Source organism: Heliangelus exortis, chromosome 13 (assembly GCF_036169615.1).
Source record: "Heliangelus exortis chromosome 13, bHelExo1.hap1, whole genome shotgun sequence".
NCBI lineage: Eukaryota > Metazoa > Chordata > Aves > Apodiformes > Trochilidae > Heliangelus > Heliangelus exortis.
Genome location: NC_092434.1, coordinates 1,086,093 through 1,095,391, shown reverse-complemented (window position 1 = coordinate 1,095,391; position 9,299 = coordinate 1,086,093). Strand labels below are relative to the sequence as shown.

The 9,299-nt window shown below is 49.4% G+C and overlaps 1 protein-coding gene across 1 annotated transcript; it reads left to right on the top strand.

Moving 5' to 3' along the window:
- MAP1LC3B (microtubule associated protein 1 light chain 3 beta) lies at nt 1-8,954 on the top strand. The gene is made up of 4 exons (XM_071756598.1): nt 1-206; nt 3,010-3,065; nt 5,482-5,588; nt 7,339-8,954. Exons 1-4 carry the CDS (start codon nt 167-169, stop codon nt 7,511-7,513), a joined length of 378 nt encoding a protein of 125 aa, XP_071612699.1. The 5' UTR covers nt 1-166; the 3' UTR covers nt 7,514-8,954.
- Nucleotides 8,955-9,299: the final 345 nt, after the last annotated feature.

The following is a 9,299-nucleotide window of genomic DNA, read 5'->3' as shown; positions in this document are numbered from 1 at the left end:
AGATGTCGGCGGCGCCGCGGCGGCGATGCCCGCCCCGCCATGACGGGGGAGTCAGCTGAGGGCGGAGCCGCCGGTGGTGGCGGCAGCGGGGGGCGGGCGCCGGCCGTCGGAGTCGGGCGCCGCGCAGAGCTGCCACCGCCGGGCCTGAGGCCGAGCAGCCGCCGCCATGCCCTCGGAGAAGAGCTTCAAGCAGCGCCGTACATTCGGTGAGCTCCCCGGGAAGGGACGCGATCGGGTCGGGTCGCTGACAGGGCCCGGCTGACCCCCTCCCCCCGGCCCCCTCCCGGGCCTCGGCGGGCGGGAGGGCCGCGGGGGAGGCCGGCAGCGGTTGTCTTCGCTGCGGGAGGTGGAAATGGGCGAGGCGGGGAGGGGAGCCATCTCCTGAAGGGGACACCGAGGTCCCCGGGCAGCCCAGGCCGGGGCTGGTCGGTGCTGACAGCCGGGATATGCGGCCCGAGTGGGCCGGGCCGGCCCGTCCGCGGTCAGCGGGACCGTGGTGCCGCTCAGCCGGGGGCTGCGGGGGGCTGCGGGGGTGTCCCCGGCCGCGGCCTCTTCGGGGATGAAATGGAAACAAACCCCGGCCCGGGCCGCTCCCCTCCAACCTTCCCACTTCGGGGAAGCAGAGCCTGGAAGTTTGGGCTCTTTTTGTTTCGGTTTGGTTTTTGTTTTTTTCTTTTAATTGTCCGGGAAGAGGTGAGTGGCAAGTGCTGCGTTGAGAGAAGGGGTTGGGGTAAGAGGTGATGGTCCCTCCACATCATCCATTATCGGCTGCAACATTCCCAGGAGCCTGAAAACATCACTTGGCATTGTGTGCCAGGAGCTGGGCCTGCCCTGCCCGTGTTCTGCTCAGTGTTCGGCTTCCTCTGGGCCACTGACAGGAGAATTAAAGCTCCTCTTGCAGTTCGGTACTTGGTGGAGTGTCAGGAATTCTCCCAGGAGAGTTGTGAGTGGACCCGAGGTGTATTTAGTGATTGAAAAGTAGCATGGCACCGAAAAGAGCTGTGTAATGATGGCTGGAGAAATGAGATTTAAGGCTTTTTTCTCGAAGGAGAAGCCTCGGCAGAGCAGTGCCAAGGCTTGTGCTTAGGATGGGACCTGAGCAATCAGAGAGCTGGGTGTCTGTTCATGTGGATGTCAGCGAGGGAGGCTGAAATGCTCTGAGGGTAACAAGAACTGGCAGTGTAACCTATTTCTGCGTGAACTATAAAATCCCATACATAAAATGGAATGGATGGAAGTAATTGATCCAGATTTTCCTTCCCTTCTGCCTCGGGGCTAAACTCAAGCTGCTTAAGAGAGCTTTCTGGTGTGCCCACCTTGCCTTTGCTGCCCTGTTTACACCTAAGCTGTTCTCTGCGTGGCAGCAGAGAGAGAATTTTGATCTAACAAAGACTGTGTTTAAGCTGCCCCTTTTCTTGGAGGCTTCCAAAACTGTTGTTGACCCCATCTCCTGTCAGCAGCCTCTGTTGCAGGTATTAAGTTCAGCTAGGATGGCAGCCAAGCAGTTGCCACTGAGACTGATGTCGTCAGAGAGCAGTGTTTATCTGTGTCTGACTGAAGCCTGATTTTGAACACCCCATATAGAATAATCTCAATAATTTGTTGGGTTTATGTTCCTTCTGCTCCAGGGAGTTCTGAGTAACATTGCTGTGAACAAACCTGTTCCAGTTGTAAAGTCAGCCAAACCTCTCTGTGCCTGCTGGCTTGGTGGTTGGTCTCACTCCCCGTATCTCGTGTGTTTCTGGTTAATCTTTAAAAGTATTTTAATTAGCCAGTATCTCTGCCCTTGGAGTGTTAATGCAGCTCTGGAGGAGTGTGGCTTGGGATGTGAGGCAGGATGGCTTTCAGGTTCTGCTCTGGCAGTCAGGTGAAGGCTTTGCATACTCCTCCCCTTAGTCCTGCTTGATTCACCTCCAGCTTAAAACCATGATTCACGTGAGGTGCATTTCCTTCTGGGAAGGCTCAGGGATGTGTTTGATGCACAGGAATTTCATGTGGACTAATGAGAGCTGGGTGATGTTATTGCTGAGTGTGTGAGCACACCAGCTAGGACTTCCCTTGGGATTTTGGAGGCCCTTTCTCTGCAGATACTCAAGACCCACCTGGATGCAGTCCTGTGTGAGGTGATCCCGCTTTAGTGGGAGACTTGGGATGAGCTCAAGAGTTCTTTCCCAACTCTGACAGTTCTGGGATTCAGGCTGATGGGTGCCCATCGAATCTCTTCCTTCCCCAAGAACAACCCCTCTCCCCGGGAAGGTGTCTCTTAAGGCTGTGATGCAACACGAAAAAAACCTTCTGTGTGAGTGGTGTCTGTTTGGGAAGCCCCAAAGTTCTCTGCAAAGAACTGGGGAGGTTAAAATGGAGTTCACTGTATCTGAAAGCAGGCAGGGTGTAAGCAGATGCAACGGCGCCTGTTTCCTTTGGACTTCAGCCTGGTGTATAATATCTGTGCTATTAATATTGATGTCTGAGGAGAGATGAACTTTATCCTGAAAACTGCAGCGAAGCCTCTGGGTACACAATTACCTACCAGGAGCTTCTGCACATCACCAAACCAGCAAAGTGGCCCTGGGTAAGCTGATGCTGCCAGGCTTCAGCCAGCCTCAGGTCTCCAGTAATTGTTGACAACTTCCTCTTCTGGGATCTCACAGAAATAGTACACAGGATATTCAGTCACTAGCTTGGGTGGTGGAATTTGTTGCCATAAATTTAGGAGGTTAAACGTCTGCTTTAGTGGGCAGAAAATTAAGGGGGGAGGAGGGGAGATGTGTGTGTCTGTGGGGTCCTGCCTGCTTTCCCAGGCAGTGTGCATGCAGTGCTTGTCACCTTGGGTTAAGGAGGAAAGTGTCATCTGTCAAAGGGGAGGTTTTACTTGTGACAGGGCTGGAAAACTGCTTTGCCTGAATTTGCTTTGGTGGCTTTTACTAACGTGCAGTCCTCTCTTTTTGGGGGTGAATAAGGTAATAACAGCATTAAGCGTGGATTTTTTTTTTTTTAAATCTCTTGCAGAGCAAAGAGTGGAAGATGTTCGACTGATTCGAGAGCAGCATCCAACTAAAATACCAGTAAGTCTCAGTCTTTCAGCTTTTCAGTTTCCAGTTTCATGTTCTTTTTTTTGTTTCGTTTTGTTTTTCTAGTTAGAAAACCTCTAAAAAGAGCTGTCCTGATGAGACCAAATGAAACTTTGGCCGTTCAGCCTCGCTGAGCCTGGATTTCAGTAACATTCTCAAAAGGCAGGCAGGGTGGCAGAGCAAGGTGCTAGCTGGGGACTGGAGGAAATGGGCTTTCCTGTGTACTGAGGTTGTGTGTTGTAACTTCAAAAGAAGGCCACACCCCAGCTGAGCTCTGAGATTCTCCTGAGTGTTCAGCTCTTCTCATCTCAGCGTTTTTCATCTCCAAAAGAGGAGTCTGCAGAGGCTGAATGAGAGGAATAGACAGTAATGGAGAGGCAGATCTGGCTTTCATCAGCAGTCTGTGCTGAGGAGGACAGAAGTGCTTTGCCTTCCAGGGAACAGACCTCTGCATGAGGTCTCCAGAAATGCTGCTTGGCTGTCAAACCCCTTCCACCTGCTGTAGGGTCACCTCAGAGAGGGGACCAGCCCTCACCTTCTCACTCTTCTTAACTGGTTGACTCCAAATGCAGCCTGATTTTTTTCAGTTCATTTTATTTATGGCAACATCAAGGTTACAAATGCCAAGCAAAGCATCCTGTGAAGCAGAAGGCAGAGGTGGTGTTTTATTGCTGATGAGTTCTCACAACTAATAGGATTTTGTGTGCTGGCTGTCACTGCAACTCTCCTCACGGCTGCTTGGAGGAACAGGGGAGGTCTCAGGACATCTCAGGGGGCAGGAGTGTGAACTTAAGTCAGAATTTCAGCTTTTGGTGCTCAGTGATGAGAGCTGATGATCCCCGAGGGTGAAAATTTTCCTGTGAACAAACAGCTCACGAGCTGCTGCTCCAGTGCAGGTTCATTTTCAGCAGCAGTTGTTGCCTCCAAGGTTTTCAGTTTCCTTCAGCTTTGAAGTGCTTCACCTGGAAGTGCTGCTGCTCTCTTACTAACCCGTTGGGCATGGGAACAAGTAATATTTTCTAGCAGAGATTTTCTGACTTTTCTGGAACGTGCAGATTTCCCCAAAAGGCTCTTTCCTAACACAGCTTTTTTCCTGGCAGAAGATTGCTTTTTCTCCCACCTTTCCCAGACCACTCAGCTGTAGTCCCTGAGCTCCCTGACCACAGACTGAAAGCCACAGATTTGTGGCAAAGCTCTCATCTGGAGTCAGCCAGGGACCAGCAACAAATTCAGAGGTACTGAAGCAACTTGCAGAAGATGGAGTGGTGCAAAGAGGCAGCCAGGACAGAGGCCTGCTGGCATCCCTGGAGGCTTCCTGTGCCTGCCTGTCCATGTCCTAGCTTGAGTCCTTATTATCATTAGGAGTTCTGGATAAGATTGCAATGCTAAATCCCTCCTCTGCTGTCCTTCACGTTGCTGTTGGGATTATTATCTATTGCTGATGGTCTGCCTTGTTTTAAAAAGAAGTGAAGTTTGTTGGTTTTGGTTTTGTTTCATTTTCCAGAATGAGCCAGCATTTATTTAAGCTGGTGTAAGGAAGTCTTTTTTTTTTTTTTTTTTTGTTGCCTCTGCTAGAACTGAATTGGCTCAATCTCTCTTCACCTGTGCAGCTTTTGAATCTCACCCCAGCCAGACCCCGTGAGCAGGGAAATGATCCAAGAGAATGGTGTCACGTAGCTACCACTGCTTTGAAAACAACAAAACCCACGTGGCTGTGGAAACAGGAGCACAGCAGTGCTGAGGTCATTTCTTAAAAGCAGGAACCAAACACAGTTGCTGGGCAGGCTGCTGCTTAAATTGGCAAATCTGCAGTTTCCTTGGGAATGATGCAGTTGCTGCATCACAATCTGGAGGGAATTACTGGTTCCTAAGTGTAAGGAGGAGGAAATTCTCACCTTTGAGGATTTATACCCTTCCAAAGTAGCTTTCTCTCCTGCAGGAGAGTAGCTGTGGAAGGTGAATGGAAGTGCACACTAATCTGGAGGTGTAGTTCTTGGAAAGGAGATGGCTTGAAACTGGAGAGATTCCAGTGAAAACTGCTTGAGTTTGCAGACTTGTGCAGCAGCCCAGATCCCTCATCAGCCACTCGAAGGTGTTGGCTTTATCTTTCCTTGGATTTCCTCCTTGCTGTTCAGTGATTGCAGCAAATGAACTGTCCTAAAATGGCACTGAAGCTGTGGATGTTTGCTGTTAAACCCTTGTTTGTTAATTACTCCTTCCTGCAGTGGCTCTTGCAAACAGAACAGGAGGGGCAGGGGAAAATAAACAGAATTGTTCCTTTCCAGTTTTGGGATCCTGAGGGGAATGGAGCTGAGCAGCCCTGTTTGTACTGTGTGAAATGGAATAGGGAGATGAGGACACCAATTTCTGCCTTTCACATCTGCTCCTTCCTTTTTGTGTTTCTTTTTAGGTGATCATTGAAAGGTACAAGGGAGAGAAGCAGCTTCCAGTTTTGGATAAGACCAAGTTCCTGGTGCCAGATCATGTCAACATGAGCGAGCTCATCAAAATTATCAGGTAGTGTGCTCTCATTTCAGCTGCATCCACCCAGGGCTATGGTTCTGGATTAATTCCCCACCTGGTGGGTGCATTGGTGAACTCTTTACACGGAAAAGTCACCTGATGAGTGCTTGGTTGTCATCTCACCTGAGAAGGTGATTTTTCCTTTGGCTTGGCTGGGGAAAAACTCCGACAAGGTGTGAGCTGCTTGTCTTCTTCCAAGAGAAATAACTGCATCCCAGAGCTGTAGGAGGGAGTCTGGGGCTGTGAATCCCTCTCTGAGATGGGTGCTTCTGGCCCAGGGCCCCAGCATTTCCTGCTTGGTTATTTTAGGGTTATTTTAGGGTGTCTTCTCAGTGTTCTGCCTGGGAGTCACTCTCTGGCGTGCCTCCCTCTTCCCACCCACTGGAGGGGGAGTTTGGGCTCCCAGCCAGAGCTCTGAGCTGGTGCTTAGGGTTGCTGCTGGCATCTTTTGATTGGGAAATGAGGTTTTTTTCTCAATGACAGCACTGAGGCCTGAAAAAACCCCACGTGTTCAGACTTTTTGTCTCTTTGCACAGGCTGTGGCTTGAATACTGCCCCACTCTGGTGCTGGAGCTTTGCTTACAAGAAAAGGCAAAGGGGAAGTAGCCATGGAGTGGGAGTTGTGTGGTCTAAAACTGTGGTCAGGAGTTCTGCTAGAAGTTAATTTCTGCAGGTTTAGGAGGGTTTGATTAGTGAGAGTTCTCCAGTGGTGAACTCAGAGGTCAGCAGCAAACCAGAGCTGGCTTTGTTGTGTCCAAACACTGCCTCAAAGGCTTGTACAGAAACTGTGGTAAGGAAATCCCAGCTCTTAGAGGAGTAAGAAGGTGAGAGAGGGTTTTGGAAACAGGAGCTTGATTGCTCAAGTGTTCCAGAATTTCTCATGGAACATTAAAGACCCTGGGCAAAAAAAAAAAAAGGTTAACAGCAAGCTGGAAGCTGTTTCCCCACCTGTTTTCTTTGGCTTCATTGTTTGTAGGTGACTTGGTGCTGGGTGGAGTGATGCCCACCCTTCCCAGCCCTCAGATGGCTGCTGCCTTCTCTCAGCTCACTGTCTCTGTGGTGATGAGAGCTTGGTTTTGGAAGGGTTCTTTCAAGGCTAAATAAATCCTTGTTTCCAGGATTCCTTCCAGTGAGTGGAAGCATCAGGAAACCCTTCTGATCTGTTCTTTGCTTCTTTCTTTGGTTGCACCTCCACATGGCCCAAGTTCCATGGGCAGGGACACTTCCCACTAGATCAGGTTGCCCAGAGCCCTGTCCTGGAAGCCTTCAGAACTCCCAGGGATAAGTTTAGGTAAGGTTAGGAAGTTCTTTATCCATTATTTATTAATTATTAGGGAAGGACCAGATCAGAAAGCTCTTTATTTATTATTCCTTCATTATTAGGAAGCTCAGAAAGCTCTTTAGCAGGAGGGTGGTGAGGCCCTGGCACAGGATGCCCAAAGAAGTGGTGGCTGGAGGGGTTCGAGGCCAGGTTGGATGAGGCTTTGAGCAGCTTTTGGTTGAGCTGAGGAGGTGTCCCTGCCCGGGGCATCTTGGAGGAGATGGAATCTCCAAGCTCCCTCCCAACCCCAGCCATTCCATGAGGATCCCGGGAAGCGGGAAGTGCCGACCCCTTCACCAGCGGCCGGGCCGCTGCGGGTGGGGAGGTGATAACTGCTGTGCCCTGTGCCACCACGAGTGGAAATCCACGGTCACCAGTGTCACACTCCTTCCCCCCTCTGCTCCCCCAACCCCTCCCCAACAGGCGACGCTTGCAGCTGAACTCCAACCAGGCCTTCTTCCTCCTGGTGAACGGGCACAGCATGGTCAGCGTCTCCACCCCCATCTCCGAGGTGTACGAGAGCGAGAAGGACGAGGATGGCTTCCTCTACATGGTCTATGCCTCTCAGGAGACTTTTGGAGTGCAATCTTCTGTCTAACCCCCCCCTCCCCGAAGTGGCTTCTAGCCTAGGAGTTTGGTTGGCCCTTGGTCATCACCCCCACACTCTTCCCCACGCACACACCCCAGGGAAAGAAACGGATGTCACCTCCGCTCTCAGTACCTTAGCATAGTCTTGCTTTAGCAGGTGTCTCATCTTACCTTGGTTGTGACTATTAAACAGTGCAGACCAGCACCTCCAGCTTTGAAACCTGCTGTAATATTCCACACAGGCACATTTTACCTTGCTGGACTTTCTGAATGGAACCCAGTGGTGCATGTGACAGTTGCAAATAAAGGGACACCCGAGCGACTTTGAACAAGCCAACAGGCACCAGGGAGGAGCCAAAGTGTTTTGTGTGACAGCTGTCTGGAAAAGCTCCCTCTAATTCCTTCACTTTTTTTTTTTTTTTAATTATTATTTTTAAATTTTTTTTTTTCGAATGGGAAGGCTTCTCATGAGAGAAGCTGCAGCTGCAGCTGGATAAGGGTTGAATCAGAGCTGCAGTGAGTTAAGGCAAGTGCTTGGGGTGAGCTGGGGGAGTGCAACTCTTTTATTTTTATTTTTTTTCCTACAGTTTTCGTGGCACTGCAAGTTTAGGAACGGTGCCAGATTCAGAAATACTCATACCAAACACCACAGCTTTATTGTAGTTTTTTTAGGAAGTGATTAACTATATAAAATACACACCTGGACAGGTAACACTGAAATCAACTCAAGTTCAGTTCTGCATTTTCCAATGTCTGTGCATTCAGGGGGTCAGGGAGAACCCCCCCTTCTTTTAGAAGCAGCTCAAGCCCAGGAGCTGCTGTCAAGAGTTGATGAACAAACAATTTATATCTCACTATTTTTCTTTCCATCACTGAAACCTCCTGCCACGTGCGTGGGGTTTGGAAGACATTGGTGTTACCACTGTCCCGAGCAGCCTGTGCAGAGGAGAGGCATCCCTTAGGACCTGTGGTTTTTTGTTTTTTTTTTTCCCTCTATAGAGTCGTTGTCCAAGTGAAGTGTAGCAGGATGAGGTTACTCTTGTATATTATGTGTCTGTGAACTAACTCCATCCGTTACTGGAAGCTAACTTACTACAACAGGGGGGTGGGAAAAGAAGCAATACTACTGCATCTTGGCACTCTAGCTCAATAATAAGGTGTACAATTTGTACCTATCTACACCTCTTTGCATGCATCTCCTTCACAGTGCTTACTTCCAATTTTTTTGTTTTTTTTTTTTTAAATTGTTCTTTGTGTTTTTACTCCAAGGTAAACTTTTAAATGCAGCTTGTTCTACGTTTAGTTCTGTTCGTGGAAGGAAACCTGTTTAACTCATTCAACTGACAACCATACTTGTAATTACAAACGTGATTGACTGATAATTCCTGTACAAATGTTGCTTTTTTAAGATTAATACAGTGCTGATATGGATGGATTACATCCCAACTTCATTCTGGCTCATGTGGTTATTTCTAGACAGCTTTTTGAACTCTGGGGAGCTCGGGCAGGAAAAATCCTCAGGTAACAGGCACAGGAAGTTCAGGCACTGCCTTCCCTGCTCCTTTTCCGTGGGGAATGGGGTTAGGGCTTGGGCAGGCAGCTGGAGTCACTGGTGAGAGCAGTGGCAAAGCAACTGGAAGCACTGGGAGAGATCTGTGGTTCACCAGCAGAGGTGTGTGGGTGGGGAGGGAGCAAAAGTAATAAAGGGACTTGAAAAAAAAAACCAAACCAAAAGTCCCTGGTGGCTGCCAAGCTGGAGGAGCCTTCACATAGATGAAGCCCCTTTAAATGACAAA

Bases quoted from the DNA above. Each gene is read 5' to 3' on its own strand.
- MAP1LC3B (XM_071756598.1), top strand. From the start codon at position 167: ATGCCCTCGGAGAAGAGCTTCAAGCAGCGCCGTACATTCG. The intron at 3,066-5,481 runs GTAAGTCTCAGT...GTTTCTTTTTAG, and splicing joins AGCATCCAACTAAAATACCA to GTGATCATTGAAAGGTACAA. The intron at 5,589-7,338 runs GTAGTGTGCTCT...CCTCCCCAACAG, and splicing joins GAGCTCATCAAAATTATCAG to GCGACGCTTGCAGCTGAACT.